Below are 20,460 nucleotides of genomic sequence, written 5' to 3'. Positions count from 1 at the left end.
AAGTAATACTATCATGACTTTTCTTACTGTAACTTAAAACTTTCTGCCTGAGTGGCTATTCATAATTACTACTTCCCCTTATTCGTAACCAGACACACTGCCCTATTAACTGGCACAGTCTCACGAGGATCTACTAACCTCCCATTTCGAAACAGCCAACAAATACAACAAACAACAACTACAGGAGAAACAAATCAAAATGATGAGGAGGTATGAAATGCTACACATGGTCAACACCTTTAAAACTTCTATACAGTGAGCAGCAACCTTTGCTCCTGAAAAGATGCAGTGCCCATACTAACAAGGTGAAAACTAACACTAATATTTAAACATTCTCAGAAAGCAGTCCAAATTTACTTCATTGCATTCTGATAGTGCAAATTGCGACTGGAGATGTGGTCCTGGATCCAGCTGCAAATGTCAATCCCATCTCTGAAACTACTTGTAATGGCCAGTATTGGACAGCCACTACAATATGCGGTGGAACTGACTAGAGAGCATCAGGAACTGATAGTTCAGCACCCTGGGTGGGGTAGCAAGTGGTACTGTGAGCAGCTGCCTGCTTGCAGGACGAAGTGTTATCACGAAAAAAATCATTGATTAAACATGCATTTTATTAGTGAGCACACACCACAAGTAACAACTATCTATGGCAATGCCCTCCAAGGCATTTGCTCAACATGGCAGGTGTTGAACCACGAAATAGGCAGCCTGCAATGATACCAGCAACTCTGGGAACAGGTGCATGTGGCTGTGTGTGCACTGACTGTTCTCAGGTTGGCCGCTCAGGACAGAGCATGTCCAAAGGCACAGAATCCCACTGTGGACACCATAGAGGAAGACAGCTCTCTGCATCAGTGCCTACCATTGCACAGGGTGGCATACAGCGCTTGTGTGCCCATACAGGTGAAGGTGATTAAGCAGCTGTCCATCTCTGGCTTCGAACAGTAGTTCTCCAGGGAGGCTAGCAGCAACTGTAAGTAGTCCCTGAGGTGGCCCATTAGCTGGAAGGTGCTAAATCCACAACATAGCCAGCATTATGCCTGCAGTTAGTGGTCACATCTTGTGGAGGCAACTTTTAGATCCCTGATGACCAGCACAATGATGTGGACCTCTTCTTAAAGCTTGCAGCTACCAGACCGAATGAATCTATCTACAAATGGGGGATATTTATGTGGGTTTGGTGCATCCCCCCCCCCTTTTTTTTCCCAAGACATTGATTCCGATCACACTGCAAGAACAGAGCTTATTGCTCGAGTGTGAAGTAATCAGGTCCTTGCACCATAATATTTCTGTCTCTCAGCTATGTTTCACCATCATTTCAATGCAGGTCCCTTGGCTGGTCTGGCTATGTAATAATCTCTTGATGACGTGGTGGCCGTTTCTGTCACATCAGCAGATAATCCCTGACCTACTTGTGTTTGGTCGGCTCTGGTTGGACCCACTTACACGGTCTCTTGCATTAGCCGAGGATGTGTTGTCGTTTTAGTCACTTGTGCCAAAAAATGATAGTTGTGCTACAGCTCTAATTGGAGGCAAGAGAGCACAGGACAGAATTCCAGCTACAGCTCGAATCAGAGGTAAGGGAGCACAGGACATAATTCAGACTGAGAGGATAAACAAGGAGAACAAGCGTGAAATATTACTGAAAGTAAATGTATGAAAGTCAGTTCAAATAGGAGTAAAAAATCAAGCTCAAAGGACAAAGCAAGAATTTCAAACAATCCTAGAGTGGTCTACGCATATGCGTGCGAGTTCAAAATGAAGAAGCATAAACCTTTTTTCCTAATGGACTGCACCCTATATCATTACTACTAAAAGGTACAGTAGTTAATGAAATAAAATGTATGATTAAATGGGGAATAAGAGAGAGATCACAAACACCTTACAAAAAACATACCGTAGTAGTGACAAAGGGTAATAAGTACATCACAGAAAATGCTGGACACTGTGATTACAACGCACAGTTGGTATCACATACCAGAGTAGGCACGTCTCTCACATGATCCTGCCCTCAGTACTTCACTGTGCCATTACATTTGAGTCAGAGAGAGAGAAGCACGTAAGTTTAGTGACCAGTTGAATGCGACACAAAAAAGTGCTCACGATAAAACAGCATGATTGTTGAGTGCTATGCAAAGCACACTTCATGGAAAATATGTGCAGAACTGTTTGCACAAGAAATGGAAGTGTTTTGGTACAATCTCCAGCAAACACTGCAATGCAGAAATCAGTGGCAACATAGCACAAAACAAAACCTGTAGTGAATGAATAAAAACCTTAACTAACCGAAAGGATTTTCTGGACAAGTTTACTTTACTGTGTGTGTGTGTGTGTGTGTGTGTGTGTGTGTGTGTGTGTGTGTGTGTTTTTTTTTGTGAGTACGCATGTGCACTGTGAGGGGGCGGGGGAGGGGGGAGCACAAAATTTAATTTACCTTGCTTTTGAATCTATGACTGACTGGAAGTTTAATTCTTGTTCTTGATCATCCCAAACTTCATCATCCGTTTTTTCCAATGTTTGTGTTTTTTGGGCACATAATTTGCCGAAAATATCTTCCTGTTGATCAATGTCATCCTTCAACCTGGAACCAAAGTAAAATAAGACATACCAGCTTTCTTCAGTACAATTAATACTACTACTATTTCCTTTCTATGTACCTAATGCATGTAGCAGAATTGAGATCACAAAGTAATACTTTCAAATTAACTGAATTAAAACTAATTTTTAAATTAACATTTTTTGATCACTGTTAAAAATTTTGTTTCTGACTGAAGGCTCTAGGTCATGTTTAGTACTTCTTCCCTAGCATTCATAATCAAGCAAATATCTTCAAATTCTGTACAACAGCTTCAATAAATTCATGTTTAGCTACACATCCCATCACACACACACACACACACACACACACACACACACACACACACAACCTGCCCTCTTCACTCGTCTTGCATTTTGTAACTCCCATCACTTTGTAGTTTCAGTACCCAATTACAACTTTTTACTTGTTATTTCAGAATTATACATTCAATTTATAAAATTACATTATAAGGTATTTTTACAGTTGACAAGATAGTGTGCTGGTGTTGCATAGGCAACACTGGACTAACAGCTGGGAAATGGGAAAGGCAGAAGCATATCAGTAACATTCACCTTCAAAACACACACATCTGCTGAAAAATCATACATAATGTAGTCGGTATAAAACATTAAAAGTAAATAGACTGCAACGAATTCCTTCCATTAGGCTGTTCTAATGCTGCCCTGTGAGACTATGGGGCCCCTCGCCTCACCTGCAGGCAAACACAAGTACTGTAGGCCACCCGCCGAGCAGCTCTATTGTACACATTTTGCGCTTGTGGTAAGACAATTGCCACCCATGCCAGCAACTCTCTGCTAGGGCAGTGCAATCATGTAGGCTTCAGCCCAGCTACATGACTGACTATGTATCAACAGTCTGTCAATATCTGTCCACCTGTACCCACAGGAAGCCAGCTGCTTGTAGGTGAGCAGTTGAGCCCAAACAGTATACCTCAGCTGAGCTACATATCCAATCAAACATTCTACAGTAAATAACAATCCTGCTGTAAATAGCAACCTTGTTGCACCATACAGAGCACTAAAGCATACTAGGTATGCTAAATGCTCTCAGAATGTTTTCCCTCCCTTTCAGTTACATCTATTCATCGTCTCTAAGAAGCAGTTCACACTTAACTTGCAGGAGCTACTTCTGAAAGTTCGCAAAACTTGCAGAATCTGACTTTCTGGGGGTGCTTCCACATCAAATACGTGCTAAGTGCGCACGACCTTGAGCAGGACTTAGAAAATTTCTGGTCGCACCGCCGCGGGTCTCTAGTTTTACATAGACCCGCAGTGCGCTATAATTCACTTCCATTGCGCAATATGACCTCGAACGCTGCGCGATGGGACTTTTTCATTAGTTATTCTTGGCGATTCGTGTTAGAATCTGTACTTAATGTTGTTATCTTAGAGCCTCAATATGTTAAAAACCTCAAAGTCCTTCTCAGACACACAGCCAAAGGCAACAGGTTCTGCAAGCTGTTTGTGGAAGTTTACTTGCCAGTGGGCAAAGTCTTAAGTTCCTGAGGACTTGTTTTGAAGAAAGTAGTCATTTGATGATACATTTATCATTAAAGTATTTCTACCAGGCTCTGAGAGTAAGATTTAATGCACAGTACTGCTACACATGTGGGGAGCAAATTAGACCCTGATTTTCAGAGGCACTGCATCCTCTTCACAAATTCCTGTAACGGCAAGGAATTTCATTGGCGATGATGAAAGTGTTCTGAATGCTGTTTAAATCCAGCTAAATGATATCTCTATACCATAACATTATTGGGCAGTGCAACACTGGTAGCAAACAGTAACAGTAATGTGGCCCAACTGGAATCCAAATAATGCTTTTCAATGAGGCACAGTGTGTACCACATACACAATAATTGGAGAGCGATCTGACAATTTTCTCTTTGAATATGTTCTGTGAGTGACCCTGTGAGGATCTGACAGAAAGAATCACATTACACATGTAAGGCTGCAGTTAATGGCACAGACGTGTGCAACAGGAAACACTGACACAGCACGCACAAAGACACACAGCACACACAGTAAAGATAAAGCACTACTACTCCAACCAATCATAGTGTTCCCTAACAGACTATGTACACAATATTGGGGCAATTTCTGGACTGAGCTTGTAACTTACAGGATGCAGTGCAACATGCCAGAAGTCTAATTTGACACAAGGTTGTTTCAAGGAATGCTGTGCTCATATTGCTCATATACATTACACAGTATAGTCTTTGTATTCAGATGACTTCAATCCAATAAGCTTTAGCTTTAAAGTTTTGTAGCTAGACATTAGTGATGATTTGCTTTGCTCTGTATACGTCATCCAAGTCAAGGCTTAAGAAGAACATCACCATTAACTTGTTGACACTTATTGCTTGGCTCGTAACTCTTTGTCTAGCTGTATTTTTCTCTTATTTCACTTTCTTATTTTCTGTTTCCTGAAGACATTTTCACCACAGCTACCTGAAACCTTTTGCAGACCTAAAGAAACCTTCCTCCGTTCTAGTTTAATTCTCCCAGACAACAGTCTCAAATGGTTCTGCCTATTTTCTCTCTTACAAAAGACAGCACACTGTCTACAAACACTGCAATGTTACCACTGTATCTGAATCATTTATGAAATTTGATTTGCAAGAAGGTGAGCATTATGCAAAAGAGTACATTATTCTTATAATGCAACATTTTTAAGGTGAGTTGTAGAGTAGGAAAGTGATAATAGGAAACTGAAGCTGTGAGGAAAGACCATGAGTAGCATCCAGATAACTCTGCTGGTAACAGCACCGCCTGCAAATGGCATGATTCTGGGTTCAAATCCCAGCCTGACACACAGTTTCAATCTCTCAGATTAGATTAGATTAGATTAGATTAGATTAATCCATGGATCATGAATACGATATTTCGTAATGATGTGGAACGAGTCGAATTTTCCAATACATGACATAATTAGGTTAATTTAACAACATACTTAAGTTAATATAACAACTTTATTTTTTGTGTCTCTTTATTTTTATTTTATTTTATTTTTTTTATTTTTTTAATATTTTTTTTCTTAATTTATATCTAAAAATTCCTCTATGGAGTAGAAGGAGTTGTCATTCAGAAATTCTTTTACTTTCTTCTTAAATACTTGTTGGTCAGGAAGTTACATATTTACGAAAAGTTCCTGAAACACACAGAATAACAAAGAATTTGATTGGAAGTGCAGTGTTCCATCCAATAAGACAGGAGAAGGTGAAGTATGACTGGTGGGCCATTTTTGATTATGAGCAAACATTTTAACCTACTTAATCAATTTTTTTTTCCAGAACTCCCTACTGGTTAAGTAAGAGAGATGTGAAAGAGATCTGGTGTGAGGCATTGGCACCATTCTCTCTGGCAAGAACACTTGACTTTAACCCCATAATGCCGAGTGGCATGAATTCATCTTATAGTAATGCAGTATTAATAACTGGAAGGCTAACTGCTTTTGAGTGCCAGCACCGTTAGCTGCTGGTTCTGCATGAAGCTACCAACGCTTCTCACAAGCGCTGCATCCATTTGAGTGTTTCCAATACTTCCAAAGCGCCACAATCTTTTATTTTTATCTTTCATCTAGATATTTATTCGGGCATTAGGGGGTTAATATTGACCAGACATATACAGTAAATAATACAGTTAAATTCAGACAACTCATGAACTTATCATTTAGTCACAAAAACAAAGATACACCCAAATAAGAACTAGTTTCAGAGGCGAAAAAATAATCATAATTTTCTCCATAATAGTTGGTTAACATCACAGGTGCGTAAAAAAGCAAATATCAGGCATTTTATTTGTTTTACAAGTTAAACAACTAAATGTGGACTTCTTAAAGATTTTATTAGTTTTACATCATCCTTTAGTTGCTTCAAAATTCATGGAGATGTATTCCATCTTTGCAACTAAATGAAAGGAAGTTTGCTTTTTTAAACATACATGTTTTGCTTCTTTCGTTTCTGAATCATCATCTGTGGCCAGCAATACATGTTCATTTTATGTATAGAATAAATGCATTATAAAGTTGTTACAAATGTGTCACTGTAAACTGGGACAGCTTCACCAAGCAGGGCAACTTTGCCACTTTTTGAATAAGATAATCTTTGGTGTCCTACCAAGTTCCTGGATCATGAAACTGAGGCTCCAATGCTTTCACTGCACAAGGCAACAATGAATGACAGATTTGGTGTACATTTTACATTTATTCATTGCTTTCTGGTCTTTGTCAGTGCTTTTTCTTTCAGCTTGTGAACACACAGTTTCTGGTAGTCTACAAAAGTGTCTTGCCCTGCCCACTCATTCTAACGTAGGTGAAGTCTATTTCTTTTGTTCAATGCAATATATAATTACATTTCAGGATCACTTTTTAGAAATAAAATTGTGTGGTGTATTTAGTATACTAATGTAACTTGGCAATGTCGCAGCAGGAAGCTCAGTATCAATGGGACAACTTTGTCAGCCTAGAATCTTGCCTTTCCTTACTTCTTTCATATTTTATTTCAATCGAGCATTTCTGGGTCTCTGTATATGTCCTTGAAATGCCAAGACTCAGTAGAACCAAACAGGGAGCACACAGGTGTCATAATTATGACAACACTATGCTACGGCTAGCTGTCTCTACAGTGATTAATAAGTAAATGAGCAATGGAAAAACAGCAAGAGACTTAGTATTTCTCAAAGCACAATTGAAAATTAAACCAAAAAGTCTCCATTTAAAGAAACAAAGGTGCAGACTGCACTGAATAGTAGAAGATCCTCGAACAAGTCCTCGTGTGGAGATTGGGGAATGCCTCTTGACACCCTTGATCTATGGCTCATTGTGAAAAATTTCTTGGGGTCAATCGAGAAGCAGGTTTCACAATTCAAAAATTGATTACCTGGTGATGACTGGTACCATTCTTTTGTGAAATGGTATAAAAAATATTTTCCTGACATAAGTACCAAATTTTTCCCTTGCTAAAGCTAGAGTTGAAACAGATCAGCTTTAAGCATGCTAACTCATTTGAAAGACTCATTAGAAAGAACTATGACAAGACAAATTTGACTGATGACCCTCTACATCTGCAACTACACACATCTGTATGTCTCCATACGAGCCTTAATTTCTCGAATCTTATCTTCGTGGTTCCTATGCAAAATGTACGTTGGTGGCAATACGATCAATCTGTAGTCAGCTTCAAATGCCGGTTTTCTACCTCAGTAGTGTTCTTCGAAATGGATGTCTTCTTCTCTCCTGGGATTCCCACCTATGCTCCTGAAGCATATCCCTAACGCTTGCAAGCTGATCGAACCTACCACAACAAATCTAGCATCTCACCTCTAAATCTGACCTGGTGAGGATCCCAAACATTCGAGCAGTGCTCAAGAATAGGTCGCACTAGCGTTCTATATGTGGTCTCCTTTATTACAGATGAACCACACTTTCCTAACATTCTCCCAATAAACCAAAGTTGACTATTTGGCTTCCCTAACACAATCCTCACATACTTGTTCCATTTCATATCGCTTCACAACGTTATGCCCAGATATTTAAATGATGTGACTATGTCAAGCAAAACACTACGAATACTCTATCCAAACATTATGGGTTTGCTTTTCCCACTCATTTGCATTAACTTACATTTTCCTACATTAAGAGTCAGCTACCATTCATTACACCTACTAGAAATTTTGTCTATGTGATCTTATATCAACCTACAGTCACTTATCTCTGACATCTTCCTGTACACCACAGCATCATCACTGAACAACCGCAGATTGCTGCCCACTCTGTCTGCCAGATCTTTTATGTCCGTAGAAAATAGCAACGGTCCTATCACACTTCCTGGGACACTCCTGATACCCCTGTTTCCAATGAACATACCGTATTTACTCGAATCTAAGCCGCACTCAAATCTAAGCCACACCTGAAAAATGAGACTCGAAATAAAGGAAAAAAAAAATTTCCCGAATCTAAGACGCACCTGAAATCTGAGACTCGAAATTCAAGGGGAGAGAAAAGTTTTAGGCCGCACCTCCAAATCGAAACAAAGTTGGTCCATTCTAATATGGGACACAATTTGGGTATAATGAATGACGATACAGCTACAGTAGTTTGGTTCGAGTCGTAAGCTTAGCAGTTAAGCTTTACCATGTAGCCATTGCTATGCGTCAGGCGCTCCGTCCGTATTTATACGGGTACCCTTCCTTTTTCACGTGCTTCGTCTGGTTTGGATCGATTGCTTATTTTGCTTTGATCTGATAAGTGCCGTTTTCTTTGTTACAGGTATTTACGTCACTCTAAGCTGATAATGCATTACTGTGCTGTGTCATGCATTGTTTGTCGCATTCTGATAGTGCGTGTTTACGGCGTGTCGCCGCTCGCGGCATGGCTTGCTTTTGTGCGCGCTACCGCCGCTTACAATTAAAAAACAAGAGAGAGGAATCGTCTCATTCGCGAAACAACGGCAAGAGACTGCTATTTGTTGTTACTTACACTGCTGTTTTCTTTGATAATGATCAACAAGAACCAAATAATAGACTGCGTATGATAGAACATGTTCTCAACAAGAGTTAGGCGAAAATTTTTCTCCGTTTGAAAATCTTTGCGGCCGCTTCTTTAGTATGTCAAATTCTGCACAGAAATTAGAGTCGTCTTAGTTTTAAAAATCTAGTCAGTTGCCGTGCTTCATTTCTGACTGTATCACTATTACGCATAAGAATAATACGAATATAAACATGACACGATACGTATATTCTTCCGCGTTTGCTGTTGTCTCTAGTTTCGTAGTTTATTAGGCAGTCGTAGTTTATTAGGCAGACAGGATTTAAATGAGATAGCAGGAAACACGAAAGAATACATGGTAAAATGTTTATATTTGTATTACTCTTATGGTGAAGAGAATACTGCATGTGATTCAAATTTCATCAGGTTCCTATTAGCAACCATCTCTCCTCACAAGTAGGAAAAAGTTCAGAACGTAGAGTTGGCCATATTGACAAACATCCCAAACAGTCTTGCCAGTCGGATTTTCGTAGTACATTCAAATTCTGCTACATTCGAAGATGAACAATACGGAATTTGTATTATTCCGTTGGATAATGTATGAAAATGCAGTGGTCGAAACTTGGGGCGGAGAAAAAAAGCTCGTCTTCCATCTTTTTAAAAAAAATTTATTTACTGACGCATTGGTTTTGGCGCCAGTATTTATTTTTGTGCCCACAAAGCATGCCTGTGAGGCGCTACATATATTCGACTGCAGAAGTTAGTTGTGGTGGCACCTACCAACATTTTTCAGAACTTTCGCTTGCTTTGCACTCGATTCTAAGCCGCAGGCGGTTTTTTGGATTACAAAAACCGGAAAAAAAGTGCGGCTTAGATTCGAGTAAATACGGTACTGAGTCTTCGAGCCAGTCACATATCTGGGAGCCTATTCCATATGCATGTACCTTTGTAAACAGTCTGCAATGACATACCGTGTTGAATGCTTTTCAGCAATCTAGAAATACGGAATCAGTCTGTTTCCCTTCATCCATAGCTCGCACTATATCATGTGAGAAAAGATCCACCTGGGTTTCACACAAATGATGTTTTTTAATGCCGCACTGATTCGTGGACGTGAGCTTTTTGGTCCCTAGGAAATTTATTATTCTCAAACTCAGAAAACGCTCTAGAATTCTGCAGCAAACCAATGTTAAGGATACTGGTCTGTAATTTTGCAGGTGTGTTCTTTTACTTTCCTTACATAGAGGAGTCACCCGCACTTTTGTCCAGCCACTTGGCACTTTGTGCTGGTCAAGAGATTTGCAATAAGTGCCAAACTAAGCAAGGGACCAATGATGTAGAACACTCTTGTAAAAAAAAAAAAAAAAAAAAACATTATTTCATAGGGGATGCAAGAATCCAGAAAGAGTTATAAATTCTTGCAAAGCAAGTGTTTCTTTAATGTTTGCAGCTTTGGGATCAGGAGAGCTGCTTCATCCTTTCATGATTTATTGTCAAAGTTATGGGGCACATGGATTTTAGGAGGAGCAAAAGCTACAAAATCTGGCAATACGGCAAGTGGATGGTTTGTGCTCCGCATTTTGAAAAGTGGTTTTTCCATGCTGTTGTTGAGCTGAGGTGGCTCTTATCTTGGCGGTATGGTATTCCACTGGTATCACTAACTACTTAGGTTGCCAATATCAATTCAATCGTGTGTTATGAGCTAAGATCTTTGGATGAGGTGTGGGTGTTGGTGGTTTGGCGGAGTCTGAAGAGTCAATCGGTTGGAAGGTGCATGGCTGGCAAGTTGTGGTTTTAGGGGGACTCCGGCTGTCCAGTGCAGGTCTTGAGAAGCCACAAAAGGTTAACTTCATCGGGGGCAAGACTGGACAGCTCACTTAAACGGTGGAACCAGTAGTTGGCTCTATTTGGTGAATTTAAAGAGCTCAGGAGGTTAAGGCATTTTTAGCAAGCCGGAGGTTCTTCCTCATTATACGTCCATAGCTATTCATTTAAAACTTGCACTTTTATTACTACTTCTCAGTGGGTTAGTTTTTCTTTTATGATGAGAATGCTGAACTTAGAAGATTCGAATTTTGTGTGTACCTTTCTGTAACAGTTTCATTGTAAGTCTCTTTGCATTAAAGTGTGTAATACTAATGTGTAAATTGTTTCCAAGGTCTCGTACTACTTTTTTGGTAATTTTTTTTTAGTGATTTCTACTGATATTAATGCAGTTGGCAAAGTTGCCCAGTTTGCCAGGTAGCTCTGCCAAAAGTGTTTTCATTTCTTTATTTAAATATATAAATACATAAGTAAGTTGTCATATCCACATATTATGAAATTAGAGATCAAGATTCGTGTTTTAGAATGATTGTCCCAGTTTATGGTACTATATTAAGTTTTCTCTTGTACGCTTTTTTATCAGGTTAGAAACAACTGTTGCAGCCTAAGTTTCATGTGATTGAATTATCATTTGTTGTTACTTGTGACCTTTGATGATGATAATCCATGTGTATCGAGCTGGAGAGCCGACAATTTTTCAACCACATTTATTTCAACACTTCATTTTTCCCTTTTCATTGTGTATCAAATGTGTGTATATGCAGTGTGTAGGGTTGCCATCTGTTGTGTGTATTTTGCAGATACTGCATGAAGTGATGCTATGCCGGGGTAACACATGCCCACATTCAAAAAACACTATACAGTAGTTGGGTTGGGAAGTCATTCCACTCCCACCTCAACCACATGATCTTTAGCCCTCTGATTCTAACCTTTTCCGCTCTCTATCAAATAATCGACAAAAACTTTATTTCGAATGCACTTTGAACATGGCTCAATGAGTTCTTCACCTCAAAACCATGTGATCTCTACAGTTGCAGAACTGAAAAGTTACCCTACATCAGCAGAAGGTTGTAAATAGTGAAGGAGAAGATGTATTATTGACGACTCAATCTATGTTATGTGTATCTGTTGTGTTCATTAAACTTATGGAAATATGTTACAAATTTATGCACTAAGCCAATATAATGAAACACCATCTTAACCAGAGAGCAGCTGCTCATTACAATTTCTTTAAAAAAACTTCTCACACTTCAGTAGTTAAGGTCTCAGATCAGATACTATCTAGCACAAACTCATGAAGGTACAAGACCTTTCAAATGCTGTATAATTTAATCATCTCTGAGATCCTGTACACACACACACACACACACACACACACACACACACACACACACACACACACACAGAGAGAGAGAGAGAGAGAGAGAGAGAGAGAGAGAGAGAGAGAGAGAGAGAGAACTTACTGGTTTGCATCCTCAATTGCAGCAAATTCATCATCCTGGAAACTGTAATTTTCAATGAATTGTGAAGCCACCTGTGGTATCTCATAATCAGGAAAAGTCTGAAAAAGAAATACTTGCTTAAGTCAATGTAATTAAAAGGAATACAATGAAAAGCAAAGAAAAGATTGAAGTACTATCTCTCAGTTACTTACAAATTCAAGTCCCACTATGTACCAAAATATCATGAAGCAGAGTTACAATGGAATGAAGTATTTTCCAATTCATTGTGAGGCTTAACAGTGGAACACAAGGTACTATAATAAATCATGCGACTGGTAATTTACTATCCTACTCCGTGTAAGTAGCTGAAGTACATTGTCACTCTGCACAGTGACCAGTGAATAAATGGCAGTTCTAAGTGGTCAATAATGACCAAGTCCACACAATGAGTGGCTGGTTAGAAACAGAGTCAAAAAAACACAGCAAGAGCACCATAAGCATATCAGATCTGCCTTATATCAAAATAGAAGGAACCATAAAACAAGTAAATAGTTGAACACCGTAATCAATGGCATGGTCTGAAGGCTTCAAATGATAACTGCCAACAGACAATGTGACACTGTGTGCACATATTTAAGCACGAATTCTACCAGATAGTAAGTAAACTTTCCTCTCTGCTTGTGCCATCTGGGGAGCTGCGTCTACAACCAGCTGCAGTATCTCAAGACACTGTATCAATACTGCAGGTTGATGGAGATCCCGAATCACTGTCAGATAAAAGAGTTACTTTATTCCTTTTTACAATAACATGATCTGTTGACAGTTATTCATATGGAGTGTGGCTTGAAGGTTGAGTGAGTGTCTGAGTGTCTTATTACAGGTCAAATGTTTGAGGCACAATCCTCAGTCAGTCAGTCCTTGGAATTTTTTACACCTCTGGCAATTATTTTTGTATGTGAAAAATGACTACTGTACCATAGGTCGGAGTCCGTGTTAAACTGTAAGATACCCTGTAACTAGTTGGATAGGCCAGTTCAAAGGTGAGAAGAAAGCAACAGCATAGAACGACAAACAAGTCCAAGCATAGTACAGCACTGCTATGTTGAACCTACCTTCAGGTTGAGGAGAGCTTTACGTTGGGCAATTTGTGCGAGGGGACCGAACAGCAAGGTCATGGGCCCCATTGGATTAGGGAAGGGATTCGGCCATGTCCTTTCAAAGGAACCAATCCGGCATTTGCCTGAAGCAATTTAGGGAAATCATGGAAAACCTACATCAGGATGGCCAGATGTGGATTTGAACAATCGTCCTAGCTAATGTAAGTACAGTGTGCTGTCCACTGTGCCACCTTGCTTGGTGAGGATACCTTTAGTTCAGGCTTCGCAGTATCACGTTTACCAATTTACTCTGGGTATCAGGGCTGTCTGCAAATTTTTTTGGTCACCTATCACTACCACTTTACTATAAGAAACTCTAAGAAGATTAGGTGGAAATTGGTGGAAGTAGGCACAGACAAAATTAGTGACTGAAGGGCATAAACTCAACTTAGTTATGTTAACTCCATAAAACAGTTTCCAAGTTTAAAGGCATCACATCCTGACAAAAGACCTGTTTGTAACATCCACCTTGCGTCATTTTAGATTATTTAGCAGAAGGAGGAAAACCACTCTAGTTAATTAGTTGGTCAGGTATTAGTACTAACTGATATGCAATTTTGTTATGAGGATTCTTTGAAACCAAAAGAGAAGCTAGGAAAAAATAGCAGTTTAAGTATCAGATGCTTGAACAAGTCAACAAGATCAGTATATCAGAATTTTTTATATGTTACCTCCTAATTTTAATTTAATCATATTTGCATCATGTGGCCAAATATGCTCACAAGCACATTGTTTGTCATTCTGCCACCAGGGTGTGCTTTGCATTTCCAGCAACATGCCACGAGTCACTCAATCACAAGCAACTTGTGGTATGACAAATTTTGATATTCACGTCTGATGAGCACAGGTCATTTGTTAAGACTCCCCCTACCAAACCATTATGGGGTAAACCCAATGTGGCTCCTTAGTCCGTATCATTGTTGCATCTACAATGAAATGCTCAGTCTTCCATTGTGCTTCAATGTGCGGATCCATGTTAATACTGCTTGTTCTTAAATATCAAAGCATAATTTACTCACTTCCACAGTGACAGCCTGGTTTAGCTCTGTATACAACTTATGTTTCATGTGTTCTGCCCATAAGTTATTATGTGCACTACTTTCTATTTTGTCAAATGGCAATAAACTGAAAGTGAAAAAACTGTTGCCCCAAACCTGATTTAAACATAAATTATGTACAATAATATGGGAGATACCTGCATTGAAAGTTCAGTAAAGAGTTGTATTGAAAAAATAAATCTTTATGTTGGTGAAAATACAGGGTGATTCAAAAAGAATACCACAACTTTAGGAATTTAAAACTCTGCAACGACAAAAGGCAAAGCTAAGCACTATCTGTCGGCGAATTAAGGGAGCTATAAAGTTTCATTTAGTTGTACATTTGTTCGCTTGAGGCGCTGTTGACTAGGCGTCAGCGTCAGTTGATGCTAAGATGGCGACCGCAGTATCTGGAGATGTTAGAGAATTGGCTGTTCCCTCAGCTCGAACAGGAAGCACAACAATTCATATTTCAGCAGGATGGAGCGCCACCACATTGGCACTTATCTGTCCGTAACTACCTGAACGTCAACTACCTGAACGTCAACTACCCGAGGCGATGGATCTGCCGCCAGGCAGCCCGTGACAGAGCACTTCATCACTGGCCTCCAAGAAGCCCTGATCTTACCCCCTGCGATTTTTTCTTATGGGGGTATGTTAAGGATATGGTGTTTCGGCCACCTCTCCCAGCCACCATTGATGATTTGAAACGAGAAATAACAGGAGCTATCCAAACTGTTACGCCTGATATGCTACAGAGAGTGTGGAACGAGTTGGAGTATCGGGTTGATATTGCTCGAGTGTCTGGAGGGGGCCATATTGAACATCTCTGAACTTGTTTTCGAGTGAAAAAAAACCTTTTTAAATACTCTTTGTAATGACGTATAACAGAAGGTTATATTATGTTTCTTTCATTAAATACACATTTTTAAAGTTGTGGTATTCTTTTTGAATCACCCTGTATAAAATGACTCTGTTCTGCTTTCAGTGTATTCTTTTCAATGGGAATTATACTGGATGAAACTTTTACAGAGAGAATGCAGATACGAACAGAAATGAAAGCTCATGGAAAATCTGAAGATCACATGAGCAATGAAATTGATTTCCGAACATTAGGTGCAGTAAATACTGAGGCATAGTTGATTCCTCATTTGTCAAGTTCTAGTCACGTGGCACTGTCATATCTATAAGAAAACTTGACATCATGTGACACAGCTGCCTTTTATTGATGTAATATAGGTTTGTCACTATATCGACTGGATGACTATTACATCCCTTCAATTGAATTGGTGCCACCATACGCACAAACTGCTTACCAGCAATGGGAACATCATAATTTTACTATTACAGCAGCCTAAATACATATTATGCAGCCTTATTTTCCTCTTTTCATATTAGCGGTACAGTTCTAAGCAGACAAAAGCATTGCTACTAGGGCAAATGAGTATTTCATCAAAAAAGTGTGAAGTACAGAATACAAGCTTACCTGCCGAAATCCCATACCCTGGGCAAATGGAATGTCTGGATATTCTGAGTTACTGTCTTCTGAACTTGACTGACCTGGATGACTGCCACCCTTTAAAGGAATAGGAACAGGTAGTGACTAAAACTATCATAGAAATCATGAAGACTCGAGTCAACATCACACAGCAACAACACAACTACACAAATAAGTATAACAACAATAATAATTAACCAAACAATACAAAAATCCAATACCTCAAGCATTTTCAATGTCTAGATACTTACTCAGATAATGACACATCTGTTGTACTTGAAACTAACACCTCATTACTACTACTACCACTACCACTACCACCACCACCACATCATCATCATCATCATCATTCTAATATAACTAACCTTTTATTACAGTGTTCAGTCTAGGTCATAATTATTTTTCTTTTAAACTTTATCAATAGCTAAATTTGCCCATCAGTCATCATATAAAATATATATTGTATGTACCAGCTCAAGGTCAAGATGTTCACCTATATCTTACCTCAAATTTTCACTTTTTCACTCCAACAAATTGGATGATGTCCAATGAACCATTTGTTAACTCTAGAAAACAAAACTTACTTGCAATCTAGGCCGAAAATTGAAAAAATAAGGAAAAAAGTACAGCTCCCTCTAATGTATTTTAAATTGTGTTTTAATAACTGATCTTTCCATGAAGGATGAGTGATTTTCATATTTCACCTAGTATACCACTACTGCATTATCAGTGGATGAATGCTGGATTTTATCATACATCATCATATTTGAATCTAGTAATGTGCCAAACTAAGTATGTTACCTACCTTACAGATGAGGCAGTGTGGGATGAATAAACAACTTGCAATGCTAATACTTTTTTACTTACTAATTGCTATGTAGAAAGCGATTTGAGTCAAAGATACATCTAAATTTATATTCCAAATGTCACTGTACTCTACATAGTAGAAAACATCTAGAGCAATGCTCAATAACTACCTTCTTAGTTACGTTCAGAGTTGTCCTTGTGTTCACTTACATGCTTCAATTTTTGTAACTTTATAAATGTGATAGAATGCATGAAATTCGGAATATTCTGAATCTCATTTCAGGCAAATTCTAAGAACATTTTAACAATATTTTTCCCCGAAGACAACTGAATAGTATATTTTGTTTACATATTAAATCCTTCTTTGGCCCTTCTCAATGCCTTTTGAAATTTATTTTACTGACAAAACTGCATGTATACAGTATGCCTTTTGTGTTTTCATTACAAAGTATCTCTACTTCTTAAAGATGGCATGCGGAAGAAGTGCTCCCTTTTAATGTTCACATTATAATAGCCCTTTATGGATACTCTGGAATGCTCAGTATAGCATACGCTATGTAATCAAAAGTATCCGGACACCACCACAAACAGAAACTCATCATATTAGGTGCATTGTGCTGCCACCTACTGCCAGGTACTCCATATCAGCAACCTCAGTAGTCATTAGACATCGTGAGAGTGCAAAATGGGGCACTCCACGGAACTCACGGACTTCGAACGTGGTCAGGTGATTGGGTGTCACTAGTGACATACGTCTCTATGCGAGATTTCCACACTGATAAACATCCCTAGGTCTACTGTTTCCGATGTGATAGTGAAGTGGAAATGTGAAGGGACACGCACAGCACAAAAGCATAGAGGCCGACCTCGTCTGCTGACTGACAAGAGACTGCCGACAGTCGAAGATGGTTGTAATGTGTAATAGGCAGGCATCTATCCAGACCGAAGTACTATGACAGTTAGGCAGGAGGTGAGAAAACTTTGATTTCATAGTCGAGCAGCTGTTCATAAGCCCCAAATGATGAATGATGGCTCGCTTGGTATAAGGAGTGTAAACATTGGACGACTGAACAGTCAAAAAACATTGTCTGGAGTGACAAATCACGGTACACAATGTGGTGATCTGATGGCATGGTGTGGATGTGGTGAATGCCCAGTGAATGTCATCTTCCAGTGAGTGTAGTGCCAACAGTAAAACTCAGAGGCAGTGGTGTTATGGTGTGGTTGTATTTTCATGGAGGGGGCTTGCATCCCTTGTTGTTTTGCCTGGCACTATCACAGCACAGGACTACATCGATGTTTTAAGCACCTTCTTGCTTCCCACTGGTGAAGAGCAATTCAGGGATGACGATTGCATCTTTCAACACCATCGAGTACCTCTTCATAATACATGGCCTGTAGCGGAGTGGTCCCCAAGAAACATATGTCTGCGAGAGTGGAAGCTGTCATCAAGGCTAAGGCTGGCCCAACACCATACTGAATTCCAGCATTACCGATGGAGGGTGCCACAAACTTTTAAGTCATTTTCAGGCAGGTATCCGGATACTTGTGATCACACAGTGTATCTCTGGGAATGGAGTTGCACGATTTGTGCTTAACATATTGCTTTCGAGATGTCTCCACAGGAAGCCATTGGACACACTAAATTTGGGGGACCTTGTAGGCTGTCAAACGTCACAGTTATGTGAAATGATGCGCCATCCAAACAGTTTCCAATGATCATTAAAAAAGTATGTGGTGTTACTGCATTGTGCTGAAACCATGTTTTCCACGTTTAACATGAAGCAGTGCTGGCATACAGAATAAGTCTATCAACATACAGAGCTGATGTTACTGTTGTTGCAATGCCATCATCACATTCAAGAAAGTTAGGATGAATCACACCATGACACAACACAGCACATGAAACTGTAATGTTGGCACTATGTATTGGACACATCTGAAACTGTCAAGGATTTTCCTGTGGCAGTAACAGAAATTCTGTCTGTTAACATATCAATTCAGGTGGAAGTGGGCTTCAGTCTGACATCCTCATGTTGTTAAGGAAATTGGTAGCCTTGACCTATTTGCAAAACCCCCTTTGGGACACAGGGTCTCGGATTTAATTGTTGCGTAACCTGTAACGAACACTTGTGGAACTTTGATTCCTTGTACACTTGGTCACCCAATCTCTAGTCAAGATGCTTGTTGTTGAATGGAGAGGTGAGGGCTCCTCTTGATGGAAACACTTAAAGCTACAATGTTCTCTGGGGTACATACCGTTCGAACGCCACCTGGAGACTTCTTTTTCAAGGCCGTACCAGTTTCTTGAACATTATGCATTTATGCTGTGATAGCATGAGCAGATAGAATGTGTCCATGGCATTCTAGCTGCTAATGCAATTGAAATACCCTTTGTGCAGTAGTCACACAATCACCCTGCTTGTAAAAGGCACTCACAGCAATAGCACATCCTGCACTACTTCAATGCTGCACGATTACTAAATGGCAACATGTTTACAACAGCTATGCAACAATCCTAAACAACCGCCAGACTACAGTGCTGAAAACACCAACGTTCAAAATTTCCAGTTTACCTGCGTCACATCGTACATACACTGAATCTCATTACAATTATTACATTGCTGTAGGATGCAATCACATATTCAAATATATAATGGCTAAACGTTTTGTGAAACAGAATATTTAAAAAATTTCTGTCTAGTGACAACAGAACATACTTCACATTACCCCACAAGAAGAATGATATAGCATCATTAATCATATGAATGTTATCACGTAACCAGTTCTGCTCTAAAAACTTCCTGGTCTCAATTCATAATGTTCACATGCGGTGAAAGGAGTGAGGAACAGATGTAATCTTTTCAACATAGTACACAAAAAATGATTCAACATATCTACAAAATGTCAGAAATGTTTTTCAGAGAAACAAAGTAGTATACTATCCCCCAAAAAATATACCCAAAGGAGGGCACAGAACTAGAGAGAAATGACAGATGATATAAATTCATTACATCCATCGTAAAAGATTTTGACAGTTGTGTGTAATCCAAAAGCTAAAAAAAAGATTTAGGAAATTATGTATTTGTGTAATTGTGGGCTTCATTAGTTTTTAATGTGACACAGCATTTATAAGATGAGGGCATGCTGAAAAGTAATCCCCTGAATTTTTACGTAAAACTCATGAAGCTTTTTAAATAAAACAAACTTTTTTAACATTCTACATCTTTGTTCTGCATGTATACATATTTATTTCTCAACAATTATCCTTGTGATGAACATGTATCTCCCAACAAGAGACCAGTTTGTTGATACTGTCACTGTGGAATGTTTGACTTCGGGTGTCCGATTGCTACTGATATCACAGCGCTCATGTGTGATATTGGGTTTCATGCTGAAGGAGACGATGCTTCATGTGTCGATGAACCCTTCCGCAGCTAGAAACTCCATTACAACATGCTGTTTCTCACCCAATGACATAGCTGCACACTACCATGTTATGTGATACAATTTGAGCCCTCCAGTGACAAAGGGTTGCAATGCATCAGCGAAGCAGGAAAGTCAACCAGGTAATATGCATGAAATGTAATACCTCAAATAATACTGA

The 20,460-nt window shown here is 39.3% G+C and overlaps 1 protein-coding gene across 4 annotated transcripts in view; it reads right to left on the bottom strand.

Moving 5' to 3' along the window:
- The window catches only part of LOC124797833 (serine/threonine-protein phosphatase 6 regulatory subunit 3), a 188,955-nt gene that overhangs the window by 43,539 nt on the left and 124,956 nt on the right, over positions 1-20,460 (bottom strand). For 3 of the 4 annotated variants that reach the window (XM_047260919.1, XM_047261088.1, XM_047261005.1), the window contains 3 exons: positions 16,035-16,124; positions 12,376-12,473; positions 2,438-2,584 (listed from right to left, as the gene is read on the bottom strand). In XM_047260919.1, the coding sequence (XP_047116875.1) occupies positions 2,438-2,584; positions 12,376-12,473; positions 16,035-16,124 (335 nt within the window). The remainder of the gene's footprint in view (positions 1-2,437; positions 2,585-12,375; positions 12,474-16,034; positions 16,125-20,460) is intronic. The other variant, XM_047261175.1, reaches the window with a different exon arrangement.

This window comes from Schistocerca piceifrons, chromosome 1 (assembly GCF_021461385.2).
Source record: "Schistocerca piceifrons isolate TAMUIC-IGC-003096 chromosome 1, iqSchPice1.1, whole genome shotgun sequence".
Taxonomy (NCBI): Eukaryota; Metazoa; Arthropoda; class Insecta; order Orthoptera; family Acrididae; genus Schistocerca; species Schistocerca piceifrons.
The sequence above is the reverse complement of the archived record's forward strand: the minus strand, read 5'-3'. Positions and strand labels throughout refer to the sequence as shown.